Genomic DNA, 12906 nt, shown 5'->3' on the forward strand with positions numbered 1-12906 from the left:
CCCTCGTCCCAACTTTAATATAATGTTTTTAAATCCCAACTTGTACGATTCGCTCATGTTAGAAACAACGTATTAGAATTTAGCGAAAGAAATCTATGTACTACTGAAAAATTATTACAATAGGATTTTCGATATCACAAACTAGTCAAAACATTTGCTAAATTTTATCATCGGTACAAGGAACTAATTCGTAAATAAAAATACACATGCAGACATCTTGTACGTCAAGATCAGTGAGTGTGTCAAAGACACAACAACCCGACCAAAGAGCAAAATACAGCTGAAGTCTACCACTGGGTCTTCAATACAGTGAGAAAATCCAGCACACGGATGCATGCTTCAGCTGGCCGCTAAAAAATGTATATACTTGTTTAATGAGAATGGACGTAACACAAAACTTCGAAATATATAAAATAAAGTCAAATAAAAAAAATCATACAAGACTAACAAAGCCGGCAATATGCTCTTGATTTGGGACAGGCGCAAAAATGCGGCGGGGTTAAACATGTTTTTTAAGATATCTCCTCCTCCCTATACCTCTAGCCAATATAGAAAAGAACAAACATACAGCAATACGCGTAGTAAAACTCAGTTTAAAAAAAGGATAGACTATTTTGTAGATTATTTTTTAGAAGACTTTTCAAACATAAAGAGCAACAGAATTGTTTCTAGAGCCATAGTCCTGATTCTACGCACCAGAAGAGTTGACACCTTAGTCTTTTTTTTTAAAGACATTATAAACGTATATTACAACAATTGTTACTACAACGGAAACCAAGCTATTTTTATGTATCCTGTTATACACTGAATACCCAGGTAAGTAATCAGCTGCAGCGCTGGTATATATGTATGTCTCATAGGTATAATTGAGTTAAAATACATTTTAATGCATTAAGCTTTAATCTGTTCCATCGTCTTAACTTCTTTTAATTGACCTCAGTAATGGATTACATTTCATCGTTTTGTTTTCGTTATATCTTTTTGAATGTATTCCTGAACAAAAATTTGATAAACAATTACATTTGTCAATTTCTGATTAGATACATAATAGTCGAGGCCATGCCCGGTGTATTGTTTATTTTAGACTTTTTATTATTTGGAATTTGAAATTTTTAACATTGTTATATAAATCAAATATGAGAATTTGATTATAGCTAGTGCCCTTATTAAGGGATTTCTTTTTATAAATTGGAGTTACTTATGTCTCCTTTGGTCAATTGATCAGAGCGGGAGTGGATCGTAACCGACTTGGCTAGCGAAGATGATAAGATCTGTTAGCTGTGACACAAAAACAGATTAATTATGTTTCATCATTTAAGCAGGAATTCTATCACAGACAGTAATACATGTAATTATTCTATTTATAATTTTTAAAACTTCCGGTGGTAGCGGTTCTTTTGAATTCAATATTTTCTTGCATTGATTTTTTTTCTAGAAAATTATCAAATAAAGTAGAGAGCAAAATTCTCCCGTATTAGACATACATAGATCAGAATTACCTTTAAAAAAGTATGACCCTGTGATCATGACTACAAGATAAGATATTTTTATTCCAATTAAAGGGCCCATGAAGAGCAAAGCAATGTATTACAATGATTTTTATAACTGTTACAATAATGTTGACTCAAATCATAAAAATGAATTTAACTATTTTTTTATATGTTAATCTATAACCAGATCAGAGCCATATACATAAAAAGGCATAACAATATATATATATCATTAATAATCTCAAAGTGTTTAATGAAACAATATCTATACTATATTGATAGTTTTCTCAGTTCCAAACATTTATTTTATATAAATAGCAATATTTTTCAATACCTCTAGGTTTTCTTGAATAAAAGGCCAATTAAATTTTGCACTTATGCTTAACTTTTCAAAATTTTACAAACTATTGAAGTATTATCATAGAATTCTTTTAAAAAGCTGAGTTATAAAGGGGTCACTGACATATAGTTTGTGGGATTTTCATATTGAAATTTATCTAGAACCACTCTTTTTTATAATACGATTCCTAAAATTTATTTGTAGCTAATTTCCACCATCAGTTTAATTATTTATTGTCTGCATCGGCTCCAGGAAAAGTTCTGTAAATAACAGACAGTCCGTTCTTGCTATCCATAAAACAATAGTTGTTGGTATTAACTTAGATTTTTAATAACCTTGACCTTCATTTCGTATTTCCGGTGACGATAAAATGACAACAAAGAAAGGAAAATATTTCTGATTGGTGTTTTTCTATTAAACTTGTGTTTGATAATTGACAGTATGGATGCTTGCCAAGCTGTTGAAAAAGAAGTCAACAAAGTTCTTGAAAAATTTACAGGTTTAAACCAACATTATGCGAATAACTTAGATGAACTGACGAACTCCATTCAGAGCATTCAAAGAGAACTGAACGAAGGTGTGCTTGAGTTTATGTCCGTAAAAAGCTCATTAGGAGCTTATGTTGTCTCTGTTTGAATAATTTTCCTACTCTGAATAAAGCTTATTTATCAGATAAGAAATGCTTTGAAAGAATTCTTATCAAAGAGAGCAGTTAGCTTACATCACATTTACAATTGCATGTTTTTTCATTTTTATTTGGTAGTATTTGCAGGCCGGTATTTGCATGTTGTATTTTTATTTTGTGATATTGTATTATGCTTAGGGAAGGTAAACTTTCTGGTAATAAGACCCGTCACAGCCTGGCTGGGGAATTGGGTAGGCAAATGCTCACATTAATCTGTTCCGATACAGGCTTTAAATGCTTCCTTTATACATCATAACTCATGGTGGTGATCTTATAAAGGATGCTTAAAGTTATACGGAGACAAGAAGAAGAAGAAGCATGATGCTGCATGATTTTTTATGTGATAGTCGGTTAAAGAGCTCACCAGAGCTCATGTTTTGTCTGTAATTATGCATATAATTATATTCTTTTGGGATATTTAAAGTAATCCCTTTATCTTGTTAAAAAGGGACCTAATTAGATCCCTACATTACAAATTATTAATCAAAGATTTACTGCTACAATGTATTTGAAAAAATGTATTTTTGTAAGCATTTTGAAATGACCTTTGTTTTTAATTTTGAAAGGACCTGAAGACCATGAGTTGACAGCCACACAATCACTGATTCTAATCCAGACTTTAAGAAGGCTTAAAGAAGCTGTGTCAAGATATGGCCAGGAGCACAAAGATCTTCACAGTACTGTCTCAAAAGTTGGAAAATCTGTGGACAGGGTATTTTATAAATGTGTTCTAGACAAAATGTCAGAGTTCGCAAAATGTGGTGGTCCTCATGATCAGGATTTTACCACCAAAATTTTGCATAGGACTGGCACAATTTTTGTATTTTTCAATAGAGTTAATAGTGAAGACCAGCAGATTTTCTTCAAGGACCACCAGGAAAAAAAAATTTGCGAACTCTGCAAAGTGTACATCTTTAATGACATAGTTTCCCTCAACCTAATATTATGAAACTAGTACACAATGCTAATGATCACTAAACTTAGATCAATTTCAAATTTGGGTATATTACTTTTACTTTTACAGATGTATGTCTCTTTATTAAGTTATATGCAAGCATAGGCTTCAACTTTGTCCCATGTGCACCTTCTTCATGTAATTTCTAAAATGTTCAATTACATACAAACAAAGTCACCTTAGACAATCATTTAAGTAATATGTACACTTAATTACATTGTATCAAGTTAATAAGTATTCCCTTTAATTTCAGAACTTTGTAAATGACTTCTCATCAGTGATAGTTGATAGAGCATTTGAGGGTCAAGAGAAAGCTATGTTATTAAATGAAGTTGTATGTGAACATTTCATGAGGCAAGGAATGTTAGATGTGGCTGACTCTATTGTTGAGGTATTTATTGATATGTTATCCTTGAGTGAGTAGATTTTGATAGTTGTCACCACCTTAATTCTTTAACCAATTCTAATATTTTAGATTTTAAAGCTCTAGTTTAGGTGATGACAACTGATAACATCTGTACACTTATTTAACAGTTTCATAAAGATAAAGAAATTATGTTTAAAAAATGTTAACTTTCACTGCAAAAAATTATATCATTTAGGAAAATACAGATTAATGAACAATAGTATGTTTATACATGCAATGCTACAGTTGTCTAAAAATATTATTTATAAGAAAAATAGTCTAAAACAATATATTATAAGAATGAAGAATTGAAATATTTGAGGCTTTTAAGTCAAAAGAGTCAAGTCCAGTAAACCTCAATGATTGTGTAAATCCTTTTTATCATTCAGAACACAAACTTTCATAAAACTAAGCTTTTTGTCCAGCGTAACCCAGTAAACCTCAATGATTGTGTAAATCCTTTTTATCATTCAGAACACTAACTTTTATAAAACTAAGCTTTTTGTCCAGCGTAACCCAGTAAACCTCAATGAATGTGTAAATCACTCCTTTTTATCATTCAGAACACAAACTTTTATAAAACTAAGCATTTTGTCCAGCGTAACAGTGAAACACGAGAAATTGAAATATGTTGCAGACATCCATTTCATATAAAAACACATATGCATATACTGTTATAAAACAGAAAAAAACAACAACAAAAAATCAATTTTATTAACTAGTTAAGTATGGGTGCAGTTAAGATATTCTTCTTTAGAAAAACATTGATTGATCATTTACGAGGTTTAGTTCAATTCAGTATGGATTTAAAATTAGATTGTGGAAGCAAATGAGAAATAAGAATACAAAATGAAATATTGCATAATATGTAGGTCAATCAATAAGTGAAACAATAATAAAATAGATTATTATTTATTTATTTTATCTTATTTTTTAATAGGATGCTGACCTTGCCATTGCTGAAGATAAGAAAGAACCATTTATGGAATTACACAGAATACTTGGTGCCTTAAGAATGAATGATCTTGATCCAGCACTATGGTAAGTCTAGTCAGGTTGAATAAAACATTCCAGTGGAACATTCCAGAATGTATGGAAAAAAATTGATCAGAGAAATTCAACAGTTATATAAAAAAGTACAATTTACATATAATTTTGGAATAAATGAGACATATGATTTTGGAATAACTAAGCTATAAGTATTTCAAAGTTATAGGTAGTTTTAAATATATTGAACAAAATAGTTGAAATAAGCAGAGTAAAAATATATTTGTTGTGGCAACAGCTAAGTCAGTTACATTTGTATACATGTGTACCGGTTTAGTGTGAACTAAAAGAAAGGCAAATATAAAATGAAAATAAAGACAAACTTTAATGAAAAGATTCCAATTGATATTATTTCAGAAAGCAGAATAAAAAACCTAATGGAAAGTTAGAGTTATCTCCACTTATATGTTTTCTCTTTTTATTGAAAAAAAGATTAATATAAAAAAAAAAATGAAACAAGCAGAATTGTTTAAATTTTTATGTGAACTGCTTATTATATTAACTTTTGTATTTCAGTTGGGCACATACTCATGCAGTTAAATTGAGGGAAATGAACAGTTCATTGGAATTTAAGCTGCACAGATTAAAGTTTATAAACTTGATAAAAGAAGGACCTTCAGCACAACTAGCTGCACTTTATTATTCTAAAAATTTTGAAAAGTTTGCAGATCAGCATGCTAGAGGTATTGCTTCACATGTACTTCATAGTAATTAATATATATATATTATTTGCAATGAAAAAAAGAGACATAGGCTTTTCATCAATAAGATAAACCAACAAGCCCAAAAAATAAAAAGAAATTGACTGGAGTCGAAAAAAAAATTGTGATACAAAAAATAGAGGATTTCTCAAAGGTTTATACATTATTAATCACTTGATCTGACCACCATTCTTTCATCATTATAAATTTGTAATGAATTTTGTTGTTTTATTGGAGTGTAAACAAAATATGATAGACTTTTTTATACTTTGCTGTTAAGTAGTTTTTTTCCTTGCTTTCCATAAGACCATAATAAGAGGTATTAGACTTGCTTTTAAGGTGGTAGTCCTAGGTTAAGGGAAACAACTCTTAAAATCATCAGTACGTTTGTGTCAGCCATTTTCATAAATACGTTATAAGCTTCTAGGATACATAGATTATTTTCAATCTGTTTCAGGTAAATGCTTAAAATACATTAATAAAACTTGACTATTACAAACGCATCACTGAATTAAAGAGTTATCTCCCTGGACCAAGGTCTACCCCCTTAAGCTACTGGTTATATGATGTCAAAGTTCTCATATTATGTGAGAATTATAAAATGGAATGTAGCATATGTAAACTATTATATTAAAAGTTGTTGATTGAATTTGATTAAATACTTTTGGAAAATAAAAAGATACTATTTTGTCACTGCACTTGGCTTTTAGGGGCAATTTCAGAAAAAAAGTAACATTTTTGGAGCTCACTTGTTCCAAAAAAATTATGTGTTATCTCCCCTCGTAATTCAATTTGTACATCCCCTTTCACCAACACAATTATCTGTAACTTTGAAAAACTTACAAGCTTAGCTAAAATCTTAAGAATGAATATACAGACTTTTTCAAGAACTTGCAATTAATGTAAATTAAAAAGATAATTTGCCAATTAACGAACTGAAAATTATTTACACAAACCTGCTTTTATTAGTTCCTAACCAAAGAATTAGAAGGGGATCTTAGGTTTGTACTCCGTCTGTCTGTCTGTCTGTATATTTGTATGTCTGTCCATCAGGCCAGCATATAAGTTTTTCTAGTTGGCAGTGTAGCTCAACATTGTTTAACATGTTAATAAGAATAGTTCTAGAGTTTAATTAAATTTCTACAATTTTTAATGCATACTTTTAACTTTTCATGATCCCATCTCATTACTGTATTTCTTTTGGAACAATTTGCTTTAAAATTTCACATAAGTTAATGCTCTAGCCAATTGTTGGCCATAAACTTTTCAATCCTTGACCTCTTATATTACAGATATACAGATATTGATGGGAAGTTTGTTATTTCTAAGACATGGAATACAGAATTCATCGTATAGCCATCTTCTCTCTACCATATACTGGGATGAAATCTGTGATATTTTTACAAGAGATGCATGTACCTTGATGGGCATGTCCATGGAGAGTCCATTAAGTGTCAGGTATGATTATGAGTAATCATCATAAAAAACAATACTATGGATTCATTTATTTTTATGGGTACCATTTTTTTGGGATTGTTCAGAACTTGCATATTCATGGATGTTTTTGATTTCATGGTTTTGCTAATCTCTGTTTACAAAGCCTATTATTAAAATTGAAAAAAGAGACAATAACCCGGCCATATTAATATGTTATTTGTTAACATTTGAATTTGTAGTTCAGCTGTACCCACGAAACCCATGAAAATTGATATCCCAACGAATAAAAATGAATCCACAGTAATAAGATAAAGAATCTGTATCCTTTGTCTTATTTCTAGAAGTCTTTGGATATTTTTAGTGTCTAGTGATTTTTAGCAATTAAGCACACACCTCAATTACCACTTAACACCTACACAATGTTAAGGGTTTACATTTTAAAATATTCCCTCAACAAGCTATCAAAATCAATGGAGTAATTCAGGTGTCTGTAAAAGTCTTTCAACTATGATGATTTTTAACTCCAAAAGTTCTATAGAGGTTTAATCGATGAAACGATATCACCCAGAGAAGGCTTTCTGACATTGCATTTATAAGTATTTGTTCAAAATAAAGTGTGAAAAGGAATGAGAATTTACAGTGTTACAGCTCTATGTTGCTGCAGTAAATACATTATTATATTTCAGCATTAAACCAGGTTGTGTAATGATAATTTGCTATATTTCAGCATTAAAGCAGGTTGTATTGCTCTGCCACCATTGTTGAATATAAAACAAGTGATGCAGCAAAGACAAGTGTCAGGTGTATGGAGTAATAAAGATGAACTGCCGGTTTGTAGATTTAATGATTAAAAATGTATCTAAAAACATCAAAAAAGCCAAAAATGTTCTATATGGTTGTTAATTTGATTGTTTATTAAATCAATGTTATCTCTCTTACTATGTAATAACACATGCAGTAAAGTTATCTTTATTTATTTGTGCAGTGTTTTATTAAAGTCGATAAAGAGAGTCATAAATGAATTTGCAATCTTATTTTATGGGTAAAAAAAAATGAAGGAAACAATACCACATACCACACATTTTGTTTATATTCTACTGAATTTGAAGTTATTTATAGTTTTTATTTGGCTTTGATAAAAGAAAAGGAAACAACAAGAGAAAAAAAAAGAGAATATTTTTTAATACAAATCACAAAAAGGAATTGACGACTTGATTCAGATTATTTTTTTATAATAGATATAGAAAGATGTGGTGTGAGTGCCAATGAGACAACTCTCCATCCAAATAACAGTTTAAAAAGTAAACCATTATAGGTTAAAGTACGGTCTTCAACACGGAGCCTTGGCTCACACCGAACAACAAGCTATAAAGGGCCCCAAAATTACTAGTGTAAAACCATTCAAACGGGAAAACCACAAGTATTTTTGTGTATGTACAATTGTAACAATGTATTTATATTATTTGAGAAAATTAAACTGTTCTTTTCATGTTTATCTGAAGAATAGCTTGATATATATTGTATTGACAGGTTGAGATAGATTTGGGAACTGATTTCCGATACCATTCCGTATTTGCCTGTCCAATTCTACGTCAACAGAGTACAGATACCAATCCGCCAATGAGACTAATATGTGGTCATGTGATATCAAAAGATGCTTTAACCAAACTCTCCAGTGGTTCTAAGTACGTACAATCTTATCATAGATCATGTTCTGTGACTTCAGTGGTTCTATGTCAGTACATACTAAATGATAGGTTCTGTTTTTGACTTCCCATTGGTTCTAAGTAAGTACAACCTTATGATAGCTCCTGTTCTGTTACTTTCCAAAGGTTCTGTTTAATAACATCCTGACTGATAGGTTCTTGCAGTGAATTTCCTTTGGATCTTAGTAAAAATATCCTGAATGATACATAATGTTACTTGGTTTACATGTGTTTCTAAGTAGTACATTCTCAATGATATTATTAGTTATTCAACTTTAATAATTTGGCTTTTTAATCAGTAAAAACACAAACACTGTGCATTAACAGATCATCGCTTACTTCCCTTTTAATAGCTTTTCCTATATGACATCATATAATTATGCCCTGTATTAAAAAGAACAAAACATGTAGAAGAGTATCTGAATGTAAGAAAAGAAAAAAAACTTGATGTTTAACAAGGAACACAGAAATATTATTATTTTTCAATTGATTAGTATGAATGTGTAAATATTTAAATACAAATTGCAACCCAAGAGAAAGATTGCATTCAACTAAAGAGAAAAAGAGGAAGTAATATATTTATCAATACATTTTAGGGTGAAATGTCCTTACTGTCCTGTGGAGCAATCACCTTCAGATGCTCGACAAGTGTATTTCTAGTCACTGTGTGTATGCTCTTGGCAACCAATACAGACTTTATCGTTTGGTATAATGAAAATCAGGAAGTATGGACAAACCCTGCAGTGGCATCTTTTTTGTTGGAAGCTTGATTAACATTTCACATGTTGAATATTTATGAGTTGTACCTGCTGAAAAAAAGTACAGTATAATACAAATGACAGACTTTTCTATTGGAAATCATATGTCATAATGACATTTGTATTCAGGAGTTTTAATGCAAGAATATATAATTACACAGTGGATTCCTAGAAATAACATCACTTGCCCTCAACCAAGCTGCAAGTAAAATATCACCTGTAGTTATTTGAACAAGGGGAAAATATTACTTTAATGTTTGTATGAAAATACAATCTGGATATATTTATTACATATTGTAATTATTATATGTGGAATTATTTGTTAATTTATATTCAACAAGCAATGCTTTTCTTGTTTATAATATGTTTTTAATTTCTGTATATGACATTACATACATTGAAGGCAATTTGTAAAAAATAAAACCTTCAATTGACACAGGGATCTTCTAATTTTCCACAAAACACTAAGATAACTTTTAAAAAGTCATTTTGTTGTAAGAAATTATGAACCTGACACTGTAAAGAGTTTGGTAAATCTCAGGCAGCCAAGGATTTTTACTGAGATTTACAAGCCTTGCATTGGTGACAGTGTTAAATTGTTTCTCTCACCCTTTTTAGGCTTTTATAGTTTTAATGCATTTAAAATTATAGAAATTGTGTGGAAAATGTGCACAATCTTAGATTGTGAAGCCATAAATATCTTCGTCCATATCAACCATGGTATAGATAGTGATGGTAAGTCTTAAAACATGATTTGAATAGTTTATTCTTATGCAGAGGAAATGCACGTCTGGCGTACTAAATGATAATCCTGGTACCTTTGATAACTTTTTATTGTGGTATTTAGAAGCTTTTATATGAAAAAGAGTACATGTAGCTTCATCAAGATTTCACTAGTGAAAAATAAACTACTGCACTCAATCATTTGTTGTTTTAGACATTATAGAATGGCATTATGTAGAACCATCAGCAGGTCTGAAGGTTAAACTTTCATTCAAAAAAATAAACTACTTAAAGTTCATATTTTCTTGTATAGAAAGGTTTGGTAAAATATTACAATATTATTAATCAGATGACTTGGTTATTCATGACATTTTCTGACATACTTCAAAATGAGTTTTTCCTTTTTCATTGAGAAAATATTCCCTTATTTCTAAGGTCAAGCAGCTGTGTTCTCATAAGCGTTTGTGAATTATTTTGGTGAGAAAAAAACTTTTTATAAGGTATGGGTTTCACTGCGGATATCAATTAAGGCACTGTTAAGAAATTTACTTTACTTAAGTAAACACAGAGTTATGTATTTTCATGAGTTTTAACATTTTCTATAATAATTTAATTGGAACAATTTTCCAGCATAAACCAGTAATCATTGTCTTTGATTTGACTTGAAGTTAAATTACATCATCATGTGTTAATGTAAGAAGACGTTTAAAAGTTATATTGACTTAATGCCTTGTAGTTCAGATATTAATATCCCCCCTTCTTTATCATTATTCACATGTGGTCTTCACATAAGCATATTATGCAAAAAACATTTCATTTGGTAGCAACCCATGCTTAACTGCTAAATCATGGAAATCTGACCTTTAACTTCTGATAAACTGTCCATATAATTTGCCTTTACATATTCCACATGTTAAAGAATATTTAAGAAAAACTGTAAAGTTCAGGCATCATGGAATTCAGTAAACTAAATAAATAAAAACAGCTTGATTTCAGTTCAAGTGTGTTGTTTGTTTTAACTTGGTCAGATGTCCTTGTCTTATATTCTTACTGCTTCCATACCAGTGTGGTCCATTATTCAACAATGATTCACTTAAGCTGGTGAATCATAACTATGATCTATTAGCCACCAATGATTTTCTATGGCTTGTGAATCACTACAGTGTGAATCATTATTCATAAATGTTTTACCATGGCTTGTGAATAAGAGTTTTGTGATCCATTATTCATCAATGGTTTGTTTGGCTTGTAAATCATGATTGTGTTATCCGTAATCTATCAATAGTTTAATATGGCTTATGAATCACCAAAGTGTGATTCATTATTTATCAATGATTCACTATGGCTTGTGTGTCACCATTATCCATTAATGATTAACAATGACTTGTGAGTCACCCCAGTGTGGTCCATTATCCATCAATGATTTAGTTTGGCTTGTGAATCACTAAAGTGTGATTAATTATCCATGAATTAGTATGGCTTATGAATCACCTAACTATGATCCATTATCCATCAATGATTCACTATTGCTTCCACAATGTGATCCATTATTCATTACTGATTTACTATAACTTGTGATGTCTTTTTTTCATAATTGACATCAAAACACAATGCAACTTTTTAATCAGGGACTGGCAGGAATAAAACATATACAAGTTTGTTTATGATGTGTATTTTTTTTAATTTATAGACAAAACAAACAATATATAGTTGTGAATTCATTTGAATAAACCTGTCCTAAAGTATATGTGTTTATTTATATTATAAATGCTCTTCTTTTTGAGTATTTAAGCATATTATGTAAGCTTAAGTATTTACTATAAAATCTGTCAATTTTATGTTTCTGAGCATTTGTTTTTAAAAGAGGGACGAAAGATACCAAAGGGACAGTCAAACTCGTAAATCTAAAACAAACTGACAATGCCATGGCTAAAAATGAAAAAGACAAACAGAAAAACAATAGTACACATGACATAACATAGAAAACTAAAGAATAAACAACACGAACCCCACCAAAAACTAGGGGTGATCTCAGGTGCTCCGGAGGGTAAGCAGATCCTGCTCCACATGCGGCACCCCTCGTGTTGCTTATGTGATTACAAATCCGGTAAATAGTCTAATACGGTAGGTCAAATTCATGAAAGGGAAGGGGATTGTAGTTACGACGTTAGGAACATATCCGATATCATTTGTGAAAGGGTTATTCCATAATGGTCAACCAACTCGTGATGGCGTCCGTAAAATTTACGAAGGGATGATTTCAACTTCACCATTTGGAACTCTTGGTTTAATAGCTTCCTTGTGAGCAGTAACCCTCTATCAAGAAAATCATGATAGGAAACGCAAGCACGGGAATATCGTATCAATTGGGAGATATATACCCCGTATGCAGGTGCTGCTGGAATGTTGCTACTTAGAAATGGAAAGTTCACAATTGGAAAGCTGAAATCATCTCTTTTGTCGTAAAGTTTTGTCTTCAACCGACCCTCATTGTCAATTTCTAGATGTAAGTCAAGATATGAAGACGACTTAACTGTATCTGTAGTATCCTTTATCTCCAATTCGATGGGATAGATGCGATCCACATAGTCACCAAATTTTGAATTGTTTAGTGAAAGAACGTCATCTATATAGCGGAAAGTAGAGTTAAAGGATATT

General features: G+C 30.8%; 1 protein-coding gene across 1 annotated transcript; it reads left to right on the forward strand.

The window, feature by feature from the left end:
- Window positions 1–2178: 2178 nt before the first annotated feature.
- Window positions 2179–11993, forward strand: LOC134714685 (E3 ubiquitin-protein ligase RMND5A-like). Its single transcript, XM_063576158.1, has 9 exons — window positions 2179–2407; window positions 3082–3227; window positions 3724–3861; window positions 4817–4917; window positions 5440–5606; window positions 6917–7082; window positions 7789–7891; window positions 8592–8746; window positions 9364–11993. Exons 1-9 carry the CDS (start codon window positions 2272–2274, stop codon window positions 9425–9427), a joined length of 1176 nt encoding a protein of 391 aa, XP_063432228.1. The 5' UTR covers window positions 2179–2271; the 3' UTR covers window positions 9428–11993.
- Window positions 11994–12906: the final 913 nt, after the last annotated feature.

The sequence above is a fragment of the Mytilus trossulus genome, chromosome 4 (genome assembly GCF_036588685.1).
Source record: "Mytilus trossulus isolate FHL-02 chromosome 4, PNRI_Mtr1.1.1.hap1, whole genome shotgun sequence".
Classification (NCBI taxonomy): Eukaryota; Metazoa; Mollusca; class Bivalvia; order Mytilida; family Mytilidae; genus Mytilus; species Mytilus trossulus.

Bases quoted from the DNA above. Each gene is read 5' to 3' on its own strand.
- LOC134714685 (XM_063576158.1), top strand. From the start codon at position 2,272: ATGGATGCTTGCCAAGCTGTTGAAAAAGAAGTCAACAAAGTTCTTGAA. The intron at 3,228-3,723 runs GTATTTTATAAA...CTTTAATTTCAG, and splicing joins TTGGAAAATCTGTGGACAGG to AACTTTGTAAATGACTTCTC. The intron at 5,607-6,916 runs GTATTGCTTCAC...CTTATATTACAG, and splicing joins TGCAGATCAGCATGCTAGAG to ATATACAGATATTGATGGGA.